The sequence below is a fragment of the Rosa chinensis genome, chromosome 1 (assembly GCF_002994745.2).
Source record: "Rosa chinensis cultivar Old Blush chromosome 1, RchiOBHm-V2, whole genome shotgun sequence".
NCBI classification, from domain to species: Eukaryota; Viridiplantae; Streptophyta; class Magnoliopsida; order Rosales; family Rosaceae; genus Rosa; species Rosa chinensis.
In genome coordinates this window covers 27,119,704-27,140,695 of record NC_037088.1, presented here as the reverse complement: position 1 = coordinate 27,140,695, position 20,992 = coordinate 27,119,704, and the positions used below count along the sequence as shown (strand labels likewise).

At 39.0% G+C, this 20,992-nt stretch overlaps 3 protein-coding genes across 3 annotated transcripts; 2 read left to right on the top strand and 1 right to left on the bottom strand.

Moving 5' to 3' along the window:
• The first annotated feature begins 1,136 nt into the window (after nt 1-1,136).
• On the top strand, nt 1,137-4,094 carry LOC112191382. The gene is made up of 7 exons (XM_040514021.1): nt 1,137-1,276; nt 1,440-1,556; nt 1,765-1,836; nt 2,247-2,345; nt 3,041-3,156; nt 3,440-3,526; nt 3,891-4,094. The coding sequence occupies exons 3-7, from the start codon at nt 1,818-1,820 to the stop codon at nt 4,029-4,031; spliced, it is 462 nt and encodes a 153-aa protein (XP_040369955.1). The 5' UTR covers nt 1,137-1,276; nt 1,440-1,556; nt 1,765-1,817; the 3' UTR covers nt 4,032-4,094.
• Nucleotides 4,095-8,893: 4,799 nt separating this feature from the next.
• LOC112192205 (putative receptor-like protein kinase At3g47110) lies at nt 8,894-12,152 on the top strand. The gene is made up of 3 exons (XM_040505767.1): nt 8,894-8,909; nt 8,956-11,598; nt 11,773-12,152. The coding sequence occupies exons 1-3, from the start codon at nt 8,894-8,896 to the stop codon at nt 12,150-12,152; spliced, it is 3,039 nt and encodes a 1,012-aa protein (XP_040361701.1).
• Nucleotides 12,153-15,504: 3,352 nt separating this feature from the next.
• On the bottom strand, nt 15,505-20,363 carry LOC112192212 (NAC domain-containing protein 53). The gene is made up of 6 exons (XM_024331871.2): nt 20,022-20,363; nt 19,641-19,918; nt 19,311-19,538; nt 16,566-17,153; nt 16,376-16,490; nt 15,505-16,220 (listed from the first exon to the last, which is right to left on the bottom strand). Exons 1-6 carry the CDS (start codon nt 20,185-20,187, stop codon nt 15,817-15,819), a joined length of 1,779 nt encoding a protein of 592 aa, XP_024187639.1. The 5' UTR covers nt 20,188-20,363; the 3' UTR covers nt 15,505-15,816.
• Between the last annotated feature and the right edge of the window lie 629 nt (nt 20,364-20,992).

The following is a 20,992-nucleotide window of genomic DNA, read 5'->3' as shown; positions in this document are numbered from 1 at the left end:
GGATATATTGATTATGCTTTTGTTGATATTTGGTTGTGATTGATTTTGCTTGCAGGTTTTGCTTGCTGCTACTGTTTTTCTTTGAAGTGATTTATCTGTTAGATCGTCTGTATTCCAGGTGAGCGTTTTTTTAAGGTTTGTAGATAATTTCATAGCATAGGTGGTTAGATATTGAGTTTCTTAAGTGAGACTCAATTAGATTGTGCTGTTTTGTATTGCAATTAACAAGAGAAGGGTAAATTGAGTCAAGATACCTGCACGGCTGCACCATCGATGTCATTCAGTTTATCTAACTGGGGCCATGGTTGATTTAGTTGTTTTACACAAGAAGAAATACGATTTTTGTTTTTGACAATAAACAAAAAAGTATGAGTCGAAAGCTTAAACTCATCAGTAATTTTCTTTGGAGCTGGCTAGAGAAACCCAGATAACAAGGAAATTGTAATTACCAGCATGCTTAGGCAGAGCTCGCCAATTTCCATGACCGTAAGTTTGGATGTAGGAGATGAGAATCTGGTCTTCTTCAGTAGTCCATGGCCCCTTCTTCAACCCCATTTTCTCGCAGCAAGGAGCTCTCACCATGTTTTCTAGTTTGAGTGAAAGATGGAATGAAGAACTATTTTACTCTATTCCAATGTTCTCTTTAGTTTCTCAATTCTCACACTGCCAGAAAATAATCTTGGCCATCTATTTTGGTCAAGAACAATCAGGCCTATCTATGCAGCCAGCTATGCTTCAAAACTGTCCTGCATGATTTCATAAAGTTATATAGTCAACCCACTTTACCTAGAATTTTGATGCCAAAAGATGGCTTTGGTAGTCCAACATTCTTAGGTGGGCAATGGTAACTAAGATGTTGAGATTATTCACAATGTTCTTTTACTTTTCAAGATTGATAAAGTTCCTTGAGTGGCTAATACTATTTCTAAGACTCAAGAGATTCTTCTACCTATAAAATTTCTATTTGTACATATTTTGATAGGGCAATAGAGTGATCGATGCTTTTATTTAGTTGGCTGCAACAGGAAACCTGAGCCAAAGTTGGTTTTTGTAACAGGGAACTGTCCTATAATATTCCTAAGAGTTAAAGGATATTGTATATTAATTAAAGACTAATTGTAGGATAAAAGGGAGCATTTTTTAGCCACCCATATACTTCATTTGTTTAGCCAGTTGTTGATATTACTTCTAATGTTCATGTCAGGGATTCAAGGCAGCTTGCATTCAAATGAAAATCTCTCTCCCTAGGTAAAAGTCTTCGCTTTCTGACAGTAAGGTATTCTAATCTATTAACTGATTTGATTTGCTATGTTTTTGTTCTTTTTATCTGAAATTTTCTGAGTGATATTGTTTCTTTCAATCATTCTGTGCTCTCAGAATTAGCAGATGTATTGATCATGCTCTTTTTGATATTGGGTTGTGATTGATTTTGCTTGCAGTTCTATTGGTAAAGGTGAAGATGCAACAGAAAGTTGATCAATATTTGACAGCAACGCTGATTGTGAATCTTTGACAGCCCAGTTGACAGAACAGCTCCTGTTGTCAACAACGCTGAGGTGAAGCTTCAATTTTTTCATCGTATAGATCTGACATATTATATACCTTTGTTTTATAAATAGATTCAATATTTGTTTGATCTATGAAAATGATATAGGTGTTTTTCGTTCTTTCTTTTGTTATAGGATCAGCAAATTTCATATATACAGATCTGCATATATGAATTGGTTATAAGTATTTTTTTTTTCTTTCTTTCTGTTTATGCAGAACTGGAGCCAAGGGGAAGAGAAGCATTTGGGTCTAGGTTTTAATCAGGTGCAATGATATTGATCCAATTAGGTGTGTTTTTCCTTCTTTCAATTCGATCTGAATTAAATCCTTCTGCTGTAAATTCAGAATATTAAAATACCTATGTCAGCTTTAGATAGTGCTTGAGAATGCAAAATTAGACCCAATTATCATTTCTTATGAGTATATTCTAGGTGGATTGTTAGCTTCTTTGTTGGGCTCTGTTTTCTTCATGATCATTAATACTACATTGGTGGAAACAAAAAGGTCAACGATTTAAGCGGATTAGTGAACAATAGTGAGTTTGTAAGTGGTATTTGAGAAGGCTTAAGAAGTACAATATGTGATTACATAGACATTGTCTAAAGTGGCAAGTTTAGGTTTCAGCTTTCTATGTTGTGCCAGCTTGACCTTTAATATGTGGTTTTTGACTTGACCACACATTTTGCTTATTGTTACAGGAACGACGCCGTGTACATGTTATCGTAAGAGACTTGACTGTGCTGGTGAGCTATTGCAGCTTAGGGGTTATCTCAAATTGATTGAGTTGGGTCTTAAGGGTAAGCAATTTAGAGCTCCTTTATTGTTCTTGCAATAGTTTCTCATAGTTTATGCTCTTATTGAACGTTAAGTCAGCAGACATTGGTTTTTAATCAACAATATCTATTTGTAGCTGTAGATTGTGCAAATGTATCTACTTTTGATTATCTACTTTTGATGTTGTTATATTATATATTTAATAGTGAGTCTACTTGCTGGTGAAGTAAGTTGGTGAAAATTCAGTACTTTATAATATGTAGTTAATCTTGACAATGCATTTGACCTTTAGTCAAGAGTAACTTTATCATACAGTCAAAACTAATATACCTTAATCCCCTCCTACAGCTAATTAAGTAATGATTACATTTTCAGGGGGTTGTGCACAAACTTCTATTGTTTTCATTAGATGATCCTCATTGGAAAATCTGTACAGCAATTAGTATGGTTGTAGCATCAATAGCAAGTTATGATTGACCAGAAGATTGGCCGGACTTATTACCATATCTAATGAAGTTGATTAACAACCAAACCAATATGAATGGACATAAGCCTTTCCAATTCATGATCTACCAACTCTATCTTGATTCTATTTGTGTGGCCAAAATGAGTCTATCAAAAACATTAAGTTTTTTAAATTGTTTGTTGTGCTTTTTCATATTTGTGACTTTGACAAGTTTCTTCTGCTTTAGATTTACACATTTCCTAAATTTTGCAGTGCATGGAGCTCTTAGATGCTTGGCTTTTCTCTCTATGGACTTGGATGATATAGTGGTCCTGAAACTAATTCTCGCTTTGTTCCCATGCTTGCTTACAATTGTATCATCTCCTCAGGTTAGTACCCTCCGTCTTCTTTTCCAATTAATTGTCTTCAAGCTCTGTTCTATTTGAAAGGCAAGTAAAGCTCCTTTGTAGAATGCCTGTTGTTGATATATTTGAGTCTCATATTATTCTGCCTATGAACTGTGGTTATTTTAAGAGGAAAACATTTCATGGCATTTGTCGTACCTGATTGTTAATGCAGTTTATGTGTACTTTTCTGTCATGGCATCTCAGTTGGATGATTTTTGTTTCCATCAGTTAACCATGTGGTCTATTGTGGGATTTGTATGTGCAGGTGTGTGACAAATATTTACGCACAAAATCCTATTCAATTGTTTATTCATGTATTGCCGTGATGGGGGTGATGAGTGGTGTATATAAGGTATTTGATTTGTTATCTATTCTGGGAAGTTACGATCTGAAGTGCGTTAAATTAAGCTTCTTCTATTATGAATTAACAGATTAAGATGTTTATGTCATAATTTGATAGTTTTCTTGATTGTGTAGTGAAGGTACAACTTCACCTATCAAATTAAAAAACAACTGAAGAAAGAACATTGCATTATCTGCTGTTTTCTAGTTTTCCATTGTAATGATTGATTGTGTATGTTGGTATCATCGATGTCAGTTACTTCAGTTGGACAATGTCAATGTCTGCTTCAATAGTTTATATTTTATCAAACTTAGCCTAATGCCTTCTCATTTACAGTGCATCATGTTGGTCAATATGTGATCTTATAATGCAGAATGGTGAAGAGGCTGGGTGTCAGTTCAGAGGTAGAAATCTCAATGCACATCAATTACAACTGTTACATGTGAAGAGTTGCAAAAGCTTGTCCATCTTTCTCATGGATTTTGTTGTCATGGAAGTGTTGAAATTGTTTTAGGCTTTTAAATTAATTTTCAAGAGACATGTACTTGTGATCATGATCAGCAAGTGATAATGTGGATTGTTTTCAGCAATACAATGTATTTACTTTAATACAATTTCTATTATATAGAAGTTTCATTACTATTAGAGTTCTATTTTCAGCAACTTATTATTCGATTATTATTGTAGAGATCAAAATCAAAAAATTTATGAGGTATTATTATTAATTTTTTTCTAGTGATCAAAACTTTAGTGGCCTATAGTTTGGTCACTAATATAGGCATGTTACTTGGGTTTTAGTGACCAAATCATGTGGTTTAGTGACCAAATCTATTACTTTCAGTGAGAAACTCTGTGGTCACTAATGTTTTCATGATGAGTGACCAAATAATTATGGTCACTAAATCTTTTCACATTAGTGACCAACAACCATATTTTGGTCACTAAATAGAATTAGTGACGAGTCTATAGTGACCACTCAGTGACCAACAATATTTGGTCACTAATCATATTTAGTGACCAAAATGGCTATTTTTAGTGACCAATACGGTGGTCATTAAAACCAGGTTTTGTTGTAGTGAAGGTAGATCCAGGACGACGGCTATCGACGTTAAAGTGGGTTCAGGAAAACTGAATTGCAAATATCCTATCAAGGCAAACTGAACTGCAGGAGATGGCATACCCAATCCAGAGCAATCTCCCATTGTTTCTACGAAAGATTGAGCTTAATAGCTATTGGTGGTACCCTGTTTGTTGGTAAATTGGTCTTCTGTGGGCTATTCTGTTGAAGCTTTCATCAAAGATCCGAGAATCTGAAATATGCACACAAGGTGTTTGATGGAATGTCTGAGAGAGACCTTCGAAGATGACATGTGTAGACTTGGGGGGCAGAACTATCAATCCTCAGGTGTCTCTGAGAGATTACAAGAGAGTATCAGTCCCAAATGATCAAGTGCAACGAATAGAGGCTTCTGAATATTTACCTAACGCACACTGGGGGCATCAAGGGATTGGTATTTTTCACTGTTTGTTTGTGTAGCAGTGTTCTGCAGTGTTCTCAATGCTAGAATAAGACTTTGAGTGTCTTGATATAACACAGGGCCAATCCCTGTGGCCTTAAATAAATTGTTCAAGATTTATGGAAGCCTACTTTGTGGTTCCAAGAAATACCAGAAGCAGTTGACAGTAGTAGAGTTATCTATTCAAAGAGTCATGTGCAGTAAGTGTATCAGGAAGAACAAGCTTGGGAGTAAGAGCACAGAATTTCCAGGACTCCAAGAAGAGCTGTTGCGAGAAAGAAGAGCTCGAATTAATTGAGATTCTTGGAGTCAAAAAAGAATTCATTTTGTTGAGCTCATTAATCTAGTGGAGGAAAAGACCACAATCGACTCCAGTAGAATGATGATGATCACCTTTTGAATATGCAGTGGTGAAGAGGTGGATGTTGGTTCATATATATGATTAATTTATAGCATGCAAGATATTGCTTGTGTGGTCAAAGAATTCACGCCTACAGCAAGGAGGAGGTGATCTAATTTGGCTTTATATATCAACATAGGGCCTACCCGGTGGCTAACTTGGCTAAAAGCTTTAATCCAAGCCTTTGTTATTAAACAAAGATAGTGCAGGAGTAAAAAAGAAGTGTAGGCTTGATGTAGATTTATTGTTGCCGGCTGGTGGCATAAAGAGGAGTGTTGTGAGGTCATCATGAATGTTACATGTCAGGTACATGAATAGGTGTTTTCCCATAATGTGATCATGAATTCGTAATGCCGGGTTACCAACTTTTGAAAATTTGAGAAGGAATCTTCATGAAAAAGCTAGAAGTATCTTTTCTTGGTCAAATTCTGTGGCCATAAGCTTATGGCTACTTGCAGCATGCTTTGTGCCATGATAATTCAGTAACTGGTTGCAGCATGTTCTTACCCACTGGGGAACACAACAGAGAGGCTTAAAACCAAATTTTTGGTTGGTTAGCCTGATGATTCCGGATGTAGAGAAGCATGATGAGGATTTCATGCCTAAAGTCCAAAGGCATGCAGAATCCAGAGGAGGGCGAGTTCTATTGATATCCTGTACTCTTTCCAAGTTTCACCACCCTTAGCTCTATTTCTGCTTCGCCTCGAATAGCAAAACTGGGGGGCACATATGGGGCATGTGTTTCACACTTTTGTGGCATGATTTTAATGCAAACTTCACACTTTAAGACTTGTTTGGAGTGTTTATTGTCACTGGGGCCAAGACTTGTGGCCTTAAATTTTTTTATGTTTTTTACTTCTTGAGTGGCAGAACTTGGTTTATGCCAGAAAGTGTGTAACTAAGGCTTACCAAAAGTTTTAAGTTCTGCAAGGGCCAATGCCAGTTGCCTAAATATTAAAAAAACATGAGATTGTATTGCCTTGCTGTTACCATAAAGTTCGAAAGCATTTTTCCATTAAAATGTCGGTATTGAGAGAGCTCTGGATTCTTTAAAGCATGAAAGCTCCTGCCAACATGGAAGTCTCTCAAGAAGTCTGCTTTCCTTGGCGAGTAAACCAATTCCAAGAAGTCTAGTTTTGCTTTAGAAAGATTATACATAGACTAATAATTGTTCAAACAGTCTCTTTAGCCTATTCATGAGGCTAGTGTACAACGTGGAGAAGTCAGCAACAGGGTTTGACAAAATCAACTCATAAAGAGAGGCCTTGACTTTTGGCCTGGACTTGAAGGACAGAGTAAAGCATTGCAGCAAACATGCCCAGGCCAACATGTGACGCATAGTTCATTGCTTGTCAGGGAGTTCAGTATATCAATGGCCTAACTATTAGCACTTCACAGGGAGCCAGCACAGTGGCTTGATGGCTTTTAATTAAGCATAGTTGAAAGCAAGGAAGGCTGACTCAAGACCTCTTCAGTCAAGACGGGGAACTTTGACTTCGAGGTCTGGGGGGCAATGTTTGAACCCAAAATTAACATTTTTTCCCAATAAGGGAGACTCGAAGAAATCCAGGCCAATATCCGTGGCCCAAGCGATATATTTCCTACAAGTTCGGAATATATTATTTAGAGGCTAAATAAAGCCTACTTGGAGGCCAAGCAATCTTGAAGCAAATCTGAATATTCCTTGATCTACTATTAATTATCAAATATTTGATAATTAAGGATAGTTGGTTTGCTTACCAAGATTGAGCAGGAGGGAAGGTTGTGGACGTAAAAGCAGGGGCTCTTATTGATTAAGGAATAAATGGCTTGGACTTGCAGTTGAAGGTATATATTGCAATTAAAGAGTCCTCGTGAAGAGATAATCAAGGATGTGAGTGCGGACGAGTTGGTTGGCTCGCGAAGGTCAAGTTGGCATGTATATATACTTCCCATGCAATTAGGGCATGGTGAGACAATAATTAAGGAAAGGAAAAGGTATCATGCATGAGAGGGAAATATCAAGGGACCCACATATATTGCACCCAAAAGATTGCCGGAGATTGAGCAGGATAGGAAGGGTATAATTATCCTTGATTACAAATCAACAAGGAATATATATCATGCAATTAAAGATTGCATGTATAGTGGCTCATGCATGGGCCAGGCCATCTGATATTTGCAGCCAATCAAGCAATCAATGCTTGCCCATTTAATTAAGCTGAACGTCAACAAGAAGACATATATATATATATATATATATATATATATAATTGCATGGAGCTACAAAGTCTTCGCGAAGGCATATAAGACGTGCATATCCAACAGCTCGCGACCAAGAAGATTACGTCTAGTACTCCAAAAGGTAATTAACTTTGCCTAGAAGATTGCTACGACAGAGTCAATCTATTATTGCTTACGATAGTTATCAAAACTATTAAGAGTTTTGATTTGATTCAAGGCCAATAACTGTGGCCTAAAATATAGTATTACATTCCTATTTGGAAGGTGAATCTACAGCAGTAGCCTATATATAGAGGCTAAAGACGATACAACAGCGGCAAAAACTCTCCAATTAATCTCTACGATTACCCAAGTCTCCCCGGAGCAACCTCTCTTACCGGTGACCACGTTCTAGTCCCAGTCTCCTCGAGAGCCGACTGTCAGCGCCACCAAACTAACCCGGCAACCGTGCTTCCAGTCCTAGTCTCTCCAAGAGACGACTGTTAGTGCTATTGCCACCGATACTACCAGCGAAGCAAGGGTAACGCCCTCGCAACCTCAGCGAAGCTAAAGTCACGCTTTAGCAAAACCCGTGCTTTCTCCAACTTCCCAATGATTGCTCTGCTTAGTCTACAACACTAAGTATCGATTCAGTGAACGCAAGAGATCACATCCAAAGTCCTTAACAGTAAGGCGAAAAGTCTTTTCCGAAAGGCAAGAAAAGAACCTTGTGACGAGATTGGTGCTCTCCTCGTCCACATCGTTTGATCAAGAAGTCAGGTCAAGGGATTCTCCGACGACTGCACCCCACGGTGCTGGCACGCCTGCGCAATCACATCAGCAAAAGAGACAGTTTGTACCACACAGGATTTTCGCGTCAAACAACACCCCCAACACTTTTTGATCTGATCTGAAGCTAACGTTGAGATTGAGTGTTACTTCACTATATAAGGCCAAAGTACTAATCACAGTTTTAGGTCCATGCAAATATCAAATCAAGAGATAAGACAAACATGAAATTGCCATGAAATAGATGAGTCGCTTTCTTTTCTTTCGGTGTATTCCCAGTCAACTAATAGTTCTTAATTATTAGCTTGACTTGAGGTCTTCATTGGCCTGGAAAAATGGTGATCACTTTGGACTTTTACAAGATTCTCTCCCCTGCCCAATTCAGGTCTTATATTCATTAAGGTTCTAGCTCTTGCTTGCTAATTTTATGCTTTGGTGATTTGAAATGAAGCTTGTCCCCGTAAAATCATGCCTACTTTTCAAGGTAGTGTTATGTTGTTTTTGTTTCTTGCTATCAATTTTTTCCCTAGCCAGTGCCACCAACCCCACAAGGTTGAGAGGAAAAGAGACTGATCGAGTTGCACTTCTAGCCATCAAGGCTCAACTAAAGCATGAACATATCTCGGTCCTGAGCTCCTGGAATGAATCCAGTCACTTTTGCCAGTGGGAAGGAGTTGGTTGCAGTCGCCGACATCAAAGGGTCACAGTGTTGGACCTACAGTCCCAGAAATTGGCAGGATCCATATCCCCCCACGTAGGTAATCTAAGCTTCCTCAAGGAGCTATATTTACAAAACAATAGCTTCACAGGTGAAATCCCACCACATATTGGTCACTTGAGGAGGCTGCAGATTTTAAGACTGGACAATAATTCCATCAGTGGCGAAATCCCTGCCAATATATCTAGCTGCTCCAACCTCATACGACTAGATGTCGGGTTCAACAGGCTGGTTGGGAAAATTCCTAGCACAATTGGGTCCTTGTCAAAGCTCAAGAACATTAGTTTTTACAATAACGGCCTAACAGGAACGATCCCACCTTCATTTGGCAACCTTACATCCCTAACCAAGCTTTTGGCAATTGGTAATTTCTTGAAGGGAAGTATTCCAAGTTCTGTAGGGAAACTTACAAGCTTAGAAATCTTTGCTGTGGGACAGAATATGTTTTCTGGTGCTGTTCCTGCTGTGATTTTCAACATCTCATCTCTCACTGTGTTGGACTTGATGGGAAACCAATTCCATGGCAGGCTTCCCTCAGACATGGGCAACACTCTTCCTAATCTCCAAATTATAGATGTTGGCCTCAACGGATTCATCACCGGACCCATTCCCATGTCCATATCCAATGCCTCCAATCTTAGACAATTTATTGTTGCAGGAAACAGAATAACTGGACAAGTTCCCTCTTTGCAGAAGCTACACGGCCTCTGGGAATTTTTCATTTGGAGTAATCATCTTGGAAATGGGAAATCGGGTGACTTGAGCTTTCTCTCGGATTTGGCCAACTCCACGAAACTGGGGGGTGTTGAGATAAGTGGCAACAATTTTGGAGGGATGCTGCCCACATCTTTATGGAACTTCTCAACAAGTCTTTACCTTTTTGGTGCGTCGACCAATCAGATACATGGAAGCATCCCAAATGGGATGGGCAATCTTGTCAACATGCAGTATCTGGATATGAGCAACAATGAATTCAATGGTAGCATTCCTGCCGATATTGGGAAGCTTCGAAATTTAGGGAGATTGAAGCTTTACAACAACAAACTATCAGGAGATATCCCCTCCTCCCTTGGGAACTTAACAGAGTTACTCGTACTTGACTTGGAAGGAAATGATCTTCAAGGCATCATCCCTCCAAGTTTGGGGAGATGCCAGTGGCTACTTCAGTTGCAACTTTCTCAAAACAATCTCAGTGGTTTCTTAACTCAGCAAGTTTGGAGTCTCTCATCATTAGCAGTGGGTTTGAACCTATCTCAAAACCACTTGACTGGTTCTCTCCCTAAGGAAGTTGGGAATCTGAAAGCTCTGGGTTCTTTGGACCTTTCTGATAACATGTTATCCGGGGAAATTCCAACCAGTATTGGCAAGTGTCAAAGTTTAGAAGTCCTCCACTTGCAAGGGAACTCCCTCCAAGGGACCATTTCTTCATCTTTGGAAACGTTGAGAGGGCTTCAATTCTTGGATCTCTCTCGAAACAACCTCTCAGGCAAGATTCCACTATATTTGGAGGGGTTTCAATTGCTAAACTTGAATCTCTCTTTCAATGACTTCGAGGGTGAGCTGCCAGTTGGAGGGGTCTTCAAAAATGCGAGTGCAATTTCCATTGTTGGAAACAGCAAGCTCTGCGGCGGTGTTGCTCAACTCCAGCTACCCAAATGCAACTACCCTTCCAAAGATTCCAAGAAAAGGAGCTTCAAATTGGTAATCTTCATAGTCCTTGGACTTGTGGTGGTAATCTTGGTGGTGCTGGGTTTCCTATATTTGATTCCATTAAGAAAGAAGCTAAGGAAACAACCTGCATCAAGCAATTTGGAGAAACTGTTGCAAGTGTCATATAATTCTCTTTTAAAAGCTACTGATGGGTTCTCTTCAGCTAATTTGGTTGGTACTGGTAGTTTTGGGACGGTCTACAAAGGATTTCTGAATGATGTTGGTACTCTTGTTGCTGTCAAAGTTTTTAACCTGTTACGCCAGGGAGTTTCTAAGAGTTTCATAGCCGAGTGTGAGGTATTGAGAAATATCAGGCATCGAAATCTCGTCAAGATTATAACTGCATGTTCAAGTACTGATTTTCTTGGTAATGATTTCAAGGCTCTGGTTTATGAGTTCATGGAGAATGGAAGCTTAGACGAGTGGCTGCATCAAACTACTGAAACTGAACAAGTGACAGAAGCACCCAAGCATTTGAACTTTCTTCAGAGGCTAGACATAGCCATTGATGTTGCTAGCGCACTAGATTATCTTCATAATCATTGTGAAACGCCAATAGTTCATTGTGATCTCAAGCCAAGCAATGTCCTTTTAGATAAGGAACTGATTGGACATGTTTCTGACTTTGGACTAGCACGGTTTGACTTTGGACTAGCAAGGTTTCTCTCTGAAGTTACAGATTACGTCTCTGCAAATCAAACACATTCACTGGGACTAAGAGGATCCATTGGCTATGCTGCACCAGGTGATCGTCATATTTCTATTTTCTCTGAATTTCTTTGTTCTCTTAACCTTGCTGGATTTTATTTATTTTGCCAATAACACTGACACTTCACACGTAACAGAGAGAAAAAAAAATAATAAATAAATAAAAACTAATATTTGCGACTATAGTGACTCTGTGATTTGTGAATGGTAGAGTATGGAATGGGAAGTGAAGTGTCTACATATGGGGATGTGTATAGCTTCGGCATCCTCTTGTTAGAGATGTTCACAGGAAAGAGACCCATTGACGACATGTTTAAGGACGGCTTGAACCTTCATGGTTTTTGTAAGATGGCTTGCTCTGAGGGCGTTGCCAAGATTGCAGATTCAAGGCTTCTTCAAGAAGACATGGTTGCTACAGGCATCAACAAAACTCCCAATCAGCGCTGCGTGAGAGCTGAAAAACTTGAAGAGTGCTTGAGTCTGATCTTTGGAATTGGGATTGCTTGTTCTGCTGAATCACTGAGAGACCGAATGGGCATTAGAGATGCTGCATCAGAATTGCATTCCATCAGGAACATTCTTGTTGCATAGGGTCGCCTTGTCCCAAATTATCGTTTTTCATAGTGGGAAGGTTTGCCTTGTTTTTATGGGTGGCAAAAGCAGAAAATAAAAGGAATGCCTCTTTTTCTTATCTTTTAGTACTATGTTTGTTCAGGAAACGGTCTTGGCCGGCCTAGTCCCCCGCTTCTCAAGGATCTTTTGTACTCCCAACTCCTTGGGAATTATCATCTATACTGTACAATTTTGTATTTTCTCTTAGCAATGTTTGGTCCTCCTTGCTATGTATCTTTTTTTCTTGATTATTAATAAATTCGGATAAGGGCTCTGAGTTAGCTCTTACACCACTTCCTTAAAAAGAAAAAAAAAGAAAGAAAAAAAAATTCTTGTTTCATAGGAACTACTTTATACTTATGCTACTATTTAAAGTGCACATCAATATTACTACTCCATTATTAATCTTCTTATTTAAGGATATATAGACTATGTGTCTGGCTCAAACTCTAGTAACTTGTTTCAATTGTAATAGTGTGGATATCTACAAGATATTTTATTCAATGTAAGATTGCGTTTCCTTGTAGAATACAGATTTTGTATCTTATAATGTTCTATATAAAGAGGACCCATATTATCAATGGAATACACAATTCATTCTCCTCAATTCAAATTCTCTACAACATTGATAGGCATCAGTTCCATTTTTGGCTATACTGCAGACTGACTTAATTACTACAGTTTTCACCACAGTGGTGACACTACCCAATGTCATATACAATTTATAAATCTCTTATGAATCTCTTAGCTTAACTATGAGTACCTTTTTTTTTTTTTTTTAACTAAAAAAACTTCATTAATAGACGAAGATTACAATGAGAATGGATACAAGAGTTTCCAACAACACCAACAACGTCAGAAAGAAAACTCTACCCACTTAGACTAAACACTCAAAGTCCATATTGACACACTGGTGGAGCTAACTTGGCCCAGACTCCAAAAAGGCTTCTTTTGCTAGGCGGTGTGCAACCTTATTGCACTCGCGCCTCACAAATCGCCAATTACAAACTAAAAACGACTTAACTAAATGTTTAACTTCATCTAAAAGATGACCCTCCCAACTAAGATCTTCACCATCATCATTCAATGTATTAATAACTGTCAAAGCATCACCCTCTACTTCCAATTTAGTAAAACCATCATCTCCCAACTAAGATCTTCACTGTCATCATTCAATGTATTTAATAACTGTCAAAGCATCACCCTCTACTTCCAATTTAGTAAAACCATCATGTAGTGCAAACCTTGTTGCACTCGCGCCTCACAAATCGCCAATTACAAACTAAAATGACTTAACTAAATGTTTAACTTCATCTAAAAGATGACCCTCCCAACTAAGATCTTCACTATCATCATTCAATGTATTTAATAACTGTCAAAGCATCACCCTCTACTTCCAATTTAGTAAAACCATCATGTAGTGCAAACCTTGTTGCACTCGCGCCTCACAAATCGCCAATTACAAACTAAAATGACTTAACTAAATGTTTAACGTCATCTAAAAGATGACCCTCCCAACTAAGATCTTCACAATCATCATTCAATGTATTTAATAACTGTCAAAGCATCACCCTCTACTTCCACTTTAGTAAAACCATCATGTAGTGCAAACCTGCTGCCGTGCAGCAAAGCCAAAGCTTCCACTGCCCTTGGAGGGAAGTTGCCCACTTGAGGAACTGCTATTGCGCCCTTTAGATCACCTTGGTCATCTCTGAACACAGCTCCCCATTGTTTGTATCTGTAGCTCCATCAAAGTTCATTTTGAGACAGTCCAATACAAGTGGTTGCCAGGTAGTCCAATCACCTTGAACAGCTTCTTGACACGGTATAGATGCCTTGTTTACATCCCCACACGAAAGGTACTGTGAACGCCATTTCCCTGCTGCATTTAACAACTCTTCCGGTCTCATTGTTTTCTCACCGTGTCTGTGTAAGTTTTGATTCCTCCAAATCCACCACACAAGAAAACCAAACGTTTCCAAATCACTTCCAATGGCTATGCTACTGACATGAGAGAACAGATCAAGAAAAGATTTCCAAGTTTTATAAACTTCGCTCAAGAATGAAAGCTTCCAAACACCCTTCACTTTTGGGCAGTGCCGAAAGACATGAATAACCGATCCTAGGGGCACTACATTGCCAACAAGAAGCATCAGAGGCAATCGTTCCTTTAACTGGAGTTTGTGCACAAGGCAGAAAATTATGGGCAGACCGCCAGATTAAAAGCTTGACCTTTTTGTGGGACTTTCAAACCCCAAATTTTCCTCCAAAGTACCGAGACAGTAGAAGAACTAGAACCAGCCACATAGGTGTAGTTGCTTGCAAGTCGCGTGCTACCCAATAGCCAATTTTAATAGTGAAGATCCCATTTTTTGTAAAATGCCATACCAGCTTCTCAGGGACAGTTCTCAAACCCATTGGCATGCTAAGAATCATCTCCGCTTCATGTGAAAGAAATAAGGACTTAACCAAAGGGACATTCCAAGCACCGGATTCCGTAAACAGCTTATCCACCTTCCAATCCACAGGAACATTCTCAAAGGAGAAACAACTTTGAAACTCGTTGGGCATGGCATCCATCTATCACCCTTAATGCTAACTCTCTTCCCACTGCCAATACGCCATCGAGTTCCACCATCAATAACCTGTTTACCCCACAACAAACCTCTCCGTACCACCGGAGTAGTCCCCAAAATATCATTCAGGAAGCATGTATCTGGAAAATACTTAGCTTGCAACAACTTACCAAAGAAGTTCTTCCCCAAAAAATTCTCCAAACAGTCTTCGCAAGCATTGACTGATTAAATGCTCTTAGATTCTCACCTTAGATTGGAATTTTTTGCATACACCAATTGGCAATTGGAACACACTCATAGAATAAGTCGGAATAGCCTATGCAACTGCTTTGATTAAAACAAGCTTACCGGCTTTAGAGAGGAGCTTCCCTTGCCAACCTTGAAGATCAAAATCCAACCTTTAACTCTGAATGCTCCTGCAATCTGTGTTCGTACTAAATGAACTCACACTCCTGCATTTTGTTTTCGCACTAGACCAACTCCATCTTCATTTTGGGTTACATGATAAAGCCATCAAATAGTTTACCAACCCATATTTGAAACTAAAATGTGAATTAGTATAGGCAATTGCATAGCTCTAAGGTCATTTACAAGACCACCTTATCACCACTATATATCATCTTGAACTTGACAACTTCTAACAACACATGAACAAGTACTACCAGACTCCATCCATTCACGTTCTCCCAAAAAAGAAAAAAAACGGAAGAAGACTACATCCATTCAGAGCATTATCACATATAACATGAAACGCGGGAGAAAATGCAGACAAATCATCTGCAATAAGTTCGTAATTCGCACCACCAAATAAGGCAGAAGTTATAGAACACACCATATATGTTTGTAAACTCTAATTACAATGAAATAAATATCTAGAACAAAAATTCAGTTTTACGTTGAGTAAAACAAATTAAAACAGTACAGTCCTGGAACTATAGTATAAGAGAGGAAAGGAAAATAGGAGTTCAGAAGTTAGTATATCGATTTACTAAATTGAATCATTCTGCACTAGAGCAAGTTTGCTACCAAGTAAATAGTCCAGGCCTGGTGCTCCCAAGGAAGCATCATCACTTGGCATATATATAGCTCCCGATTTTGAAACTGATGGAAATAAATAGGACCCAGAAGAACATGAACAGAAACCAGCCCCGCATGACCACAGATCCTGTCTTGCCAGAGACTGAGCCACCCATTGGTACCAGGTTGGAAGAAGTGACATCACTTTGCGGCAGCTGAACAGAAAACACAAGGTTGACAACCCCATCCTTACCAATAGACCACTCCACCCTGTTGTCGCTTGAAGTTATGTCTCTTATTCTGATCATGCCAGCATGAACTGAACTTGAGGATGCTACTTCCGAATTCAACCGACGGATTGCATCTTTAGGAGGGAACTCTGAAGCAAATGCAGGAGGAGCAGGTATACTGCCCAACATGTGACTCGCCTTTGTGATGAATGGAAACTTGCCATCTGCACCATAAAATACGAAACAAATCCCAGAGAGTAAGGAAAGAAAGTCCAACGACAGGATGTGGAAAGTATTTCAATATATCTTGCTTAAGCTTTCAAAGTCTTTATATGTATGAGCTAATATGCTAGCCTTCTAGGCTCAAATCAACAAATACCTGATACAAATTTCATGTCCGGCTTTTGTTTTGATGAAGATGCATCATTGACATCATGTGCCTCTACAAGATGTTGGCTTCCTGTGGATAGTGGCTGCGTTTCACCCATAACAGACTGTTACAGAATAGTGAGTGAGTTAAATGTCGCCACTCAAAATTCAAACTGGAAAAACAGAGTTCGCAATCTTACCTGCTCAACCAGAGGTTCACTAGGAACAGTATTTTCATTCCCCAGCATTCCACAAGAATCAAAATCAATGTACTGAGAGATGTCATCATCCGCATCAAAGTATGTAAGGTACTCATCAAGCATATCAAAGCCTGCAGAATTTGGCTCAACTGGATTGGCTGGAATTGAAAGATCATTAGTTTCTAAGAATTGCCCGTCACCGAATGGCGGGTTTTCAGTAGCATTTAAATATGGATCATTGAGTGAGTAGCTAACATCCACAGGATTCATATTATGGCTTGGTTCAACATATTCATCTTTGACCTCTTTTGTTTCTGTCTCATAATACTCTGGTAAGTTGAAGAAATTCTGGTTGTCATGGTAGTCCGAAGTTAAGTATTCAACTTTGACAGGCTTTGCTTCCATCTCATACTGCTCTGGTAAGTCAAAGTACTTCTGCTCTTCGCAATATTCCAGAGTTTCCCCAGCGCCTACTGCAGTCTTTGCAGCATCTTCAACTAAGTCCCCAGATTGCTCAATATAATTGCTTGTCTCCCCATGATAGAAGTTCAATGGACGAGGACCACTTTCAGGAACACCTGTGTCAATCTGGGGAAAAAAAATCATTGTTAAACATAGAAAATACAAGCGTAACTCATAACCAAGAAGTTTTGACCAAAAAAAAGAAAATTCAAGAATTTGAACATAAACAGCACCAGCTGCAGTAGGTCATCACTAATTAAACTAGTGAATCCTGGCAAAAATGGGGTGCGCTTGACATATTCTATAGTATATTACTAATGCAACTACATAGTATATCATATACTACAAGGTCACGATGGAGAAGTTACGCTCGACTAGATAGCAAGGAGACGTGGCAGATCCTTTTCAGTTTTACTTTCCATTTTCCTTAGAGGTCATCGCACTTAACGGACCCTTTTAATCTTATAAAACCTGTTTTTTTTTTTTTGGGCTTTCACAGTTTTGCTTTGCACAAATTTACACTAGTGAATCCTGGCAAAAATGAAGCGTGCTTGACATGTTCTATAGTAAATTACTAATGCAACTACCTAATATATCATATAATACTACAAGGCCATGATGAAGAAGATACGCTCAACCAGATAGCAAGGAGAGGTGGCAGATCCTTTTCAATTTTACTTTCCATTTTCCCGAGATAAAGGTTCAGATCCATACTCTGTTTTGTTGGTGTTTAGTCAGTTTGAAAATCATGCTGTCTAAATAATCAGACCGATAAGTCCAATTTTTTCATGTTAGTGAATTGTGCGCGCCACACACACACACACACACATATATATATATATATATAGAGAGAGAGAGAGAGGAGTTTAAAGGTATCACATGCTGGATGCGCAAACCTTTCAGGGAAATCAGCTTCTCCATCATTGGACTATTCTCAGGTTCTGATTGAAATTAACCAGTTACTAAAATAATGATTGGAGGAAGACTACAGCTGACAAAGCTTTTCTAATTTAAGGAAAAGACTGCTGTACTGAGAGTTGGATCAACTGAAGGATAAGAATATAAACTCCAAATAACCCAGAGCCCCATATATTTAACAAATCATATCCTTGATAAATCTGAAAAGTGAACACTTAGCATATTTCTCAAGGTTATGAACCCATCATGAACTTTGACATTTGCACGTAAATATATAAAATGACCGAGATCGAATGGGAGGAAAAAACTGAAACTGAAACCTCCCGTTAAGTCAATGAAGCCTAATGATCACTTTTCTTTAAAAACACAATTGTTTGACTAAAAAACAATATGGAGATTGTATGTCGGTTGGAACCTCAGAGACTACTAACATATGAGACACAGTATGTTTAGTGATTATCTAAATATTAGTTTGTAGCTGACTTGTGTCAATTTCGCATTCCACCAAAGCCTCGTCTAGAAATTATATTCATAACTGCAACCTTGAATATTCAAAGACACTACACAAGTGATACGCTTGACACCTCTGAAAAGTGAAAACAGTGCGAAGCTGCGTATAGTGGGCATTTAGTATTGTTATGAGGCATACTCTGATATCAAGAAAAGCATTAAGCACTACATGTTACACCTACTGTAATATTTCAACATCAAATACTCATTGGATAAATCTCACTTCTGAGTGAATATCACAGGTTTTAGTGTTTGAGATTCCTATTGCCCATTGAATTAAATTTCACAACGAAAATTTTTTCCTCAGATATAGGAAAACAATAGAAATTAAGTTGCAGACAATATGAAAATGCAAATGAGACTTCAATTAACAATAAGCATACAGAACTACTGCTTTAAGTTAAACAAGCCAAGTTTCAACCTTAATTGGGAAAGCCAGCTTCAGAAAATCAAATTGGATCCCCAAAGCTCTAGCATATACAACGTAAAAAATGCACTTATATCACTATTGGGACTGTGCTGACTGTGTTAAATAAAGAGCCAGCCCAAATTAAAGAAAAGCAGCAGTTAAAAATCTATTGAGCAACTTGGTAATTCTTTGCCCAAGTGATGAAAATTTCGTCAAAGAGCTTCTGATGATAGCATGCACCTCCCCGCTAACACTTAACTACAACAGATGCACACAAACTCTAAATCTTCATTATGCATTATGCTTTTCAAACACATGAAACGGTTTTCCACAACGCTTAGCTTTATTTATATATTAGTTCAATAATTTAATTAAAATCTAGTTGTCCCAATATAACACAAGTCACTATCTAATATTAACTGCAAAAGTTGAAATGAACAACAAACCTGATCAAGGTCAATTGCCTCAACATATCCCCCATCGCTGAGCTCATTTGCTTCAGTATACGGCCCACCGCTGACTGCTACTTCATTAGCAATAGCCTCTTCACCAGGTCCATAAACCTCATCTTCTTCATCCCATTCCTCCTCAATAAATGGAGCACCATACTGCTCCCCATTCTTGGGCCCAGTACCACTCTTCTGGAATATCCTACAGAGCACATACGCATCTTTCTGTACCAAACACAACCAACTCCCAATCAATCCCACGCAATAAACATCAAACACACCAAACTATACACATCAACAACAACAATAGGGAACAAAAGCTCAAACCTCTATTATTCCAGCTTTCTCCAATTCCTGGTTATCGAGGCGGTACTCATGCATAACCCAATTGGTCCTGGCACCTTTGGGGGCCCGGCCACTGTGGAAAACAAGGGTCTTCTTCATCCCCACCGCCCTGGAATTATGGCAAACGGGTCGATCCTTCCCAGTAGTCTTCCAGTACCCTTTTTCGGTAGCCCGATTCGTCCTCGACGAATTTCCATACTTCTTGTCCAGAAGACTGAAGAAGTACCACTCCGTGTCCCTGCTTTTCAGCTTCGACTTCCCTAAAATACAAACAAACCCACCAAAACAAATTGAATTACCAAACACAATAAACCTTCATCAAATATTGCAAGGGCAAAAAGGGAATAAAAATAGGATCTTTACCAGGGAGGTCCCAAGGCTCGATCTTGTAGATATCGACGACGGAGATGGCGTCGAAGCGGAAAGATTTTCCGGCGACCTTGCGCTTCAGATAGTACCAGACAAGTTCTTCACCGGTGGGGTGGAATCGGAACCCGGGAGCGAGCGATTGCGAAGACTGACGGCCCATGAATCAAAATCGGTAACAGAATTAGGGTTTCCAATCCAGAATTAGACACAAATTAAATTAAACTAAAATCGAATTGGGGTTTAATTAGGAAATTAGGGTTTTCAAATTGAGGTGGAGACGAAGGAGGAAGAGAGGTGTTGACGACTCATTTTGTTGGTGGGTGTGCGCGACCAAACCTTTGGTGGGAGTAATATAGTCTTTGAAGAAGAAAAGGCCTCGTGGGTGAGGTAACCTGGGTCACAGGCGGGTAGTTTTATGACGACGTCACCGATATTACTGTGGGGGTTCTAAGTGACTGATGTGGCGGGGATATTTAGGGTCCACGTGGCTAGTGCTTTCGATTTCGCTACGGGCCTTTGCGGCTGAGGTAACTGCTTCCGTCAATTACTTGGTGAGGAGACAACTAGAAAAGACGATAGAATAATGGAGTGGATGCATGAACCGTGTCAAAGGGGAAAAGAAACTAAACAAAACTTTATATAGATTGGTCCTTCCATGGATGGATGAATATGGAGAACCACACAACCATGTTTCGATGTGGACGTTTTCAGGTTCCTTCAAGGGTTTCAACGGTCTCTGTTTGGATATGAGTCTAATTTTGGTACGTTGGTGTCACTTCAAGTCATTTGATAAGCGTTGTGGATTGTTGTTGGCCTCGCGGGAGTAGAAACAGACCCTAAGAGGATGTGCTTTCTCCACATGATCCAATTGTACGTTGCTAGCAGTGTGAAGGAGAAGAAACCGAGTTTTAAGTTCATGGTTCAGCGTTGCAGGAAGTCATAGTTATGGGTTCGTCTTTCATTTT

Coding starts and splice junctions, on each gene's coding strand:
- LOC112191382 (XM_040514021.1), top strand. Junction 3,157..3,439: donor CAATTGTATCATCTCCTCAG/GTTAGTACCCTC, acceptor TTGTATGTGCAG/GTGTGTGACAAATATTTACG. Junction 3,527..3,890: donor TGATGAGTGGTGTATATAAG/GTATTTGATTTG, acceptor CTTATAATGCAG/AATGGTGAAGAGGCTGGGTG.
- LOC112192205 (XM_040505767.1), top strand. Junction 11,599..11,772: donor CATTGGCTATGCTGCACCAG/GTGATCGTCATA, acceptor TGTGAATGGTAG/AGTATGGAATGGGAAGTGAA.
- LOC112192212 (XM_024331871.2), bottom strand. CDS start 20,187: ATGGGCCGTCAGTCTTCGCAATCGCTCGCTCCCGGGTTCCGATTCCAC. Junction 17,154..19,310: donor AGGCAATTGACCTTGATCAG/GTTTGTTGTTCA, acceptor TTTTTTCCCCAG/ATTGACACAGGTGTTCCTGA. Junction 16,221..16,375: donor GGACATGAAATTTGTATCAG/GTATTTGTTGAT, acceptor TTTATGGTGCAG/ATGGCAAGTTTCCATTCATC.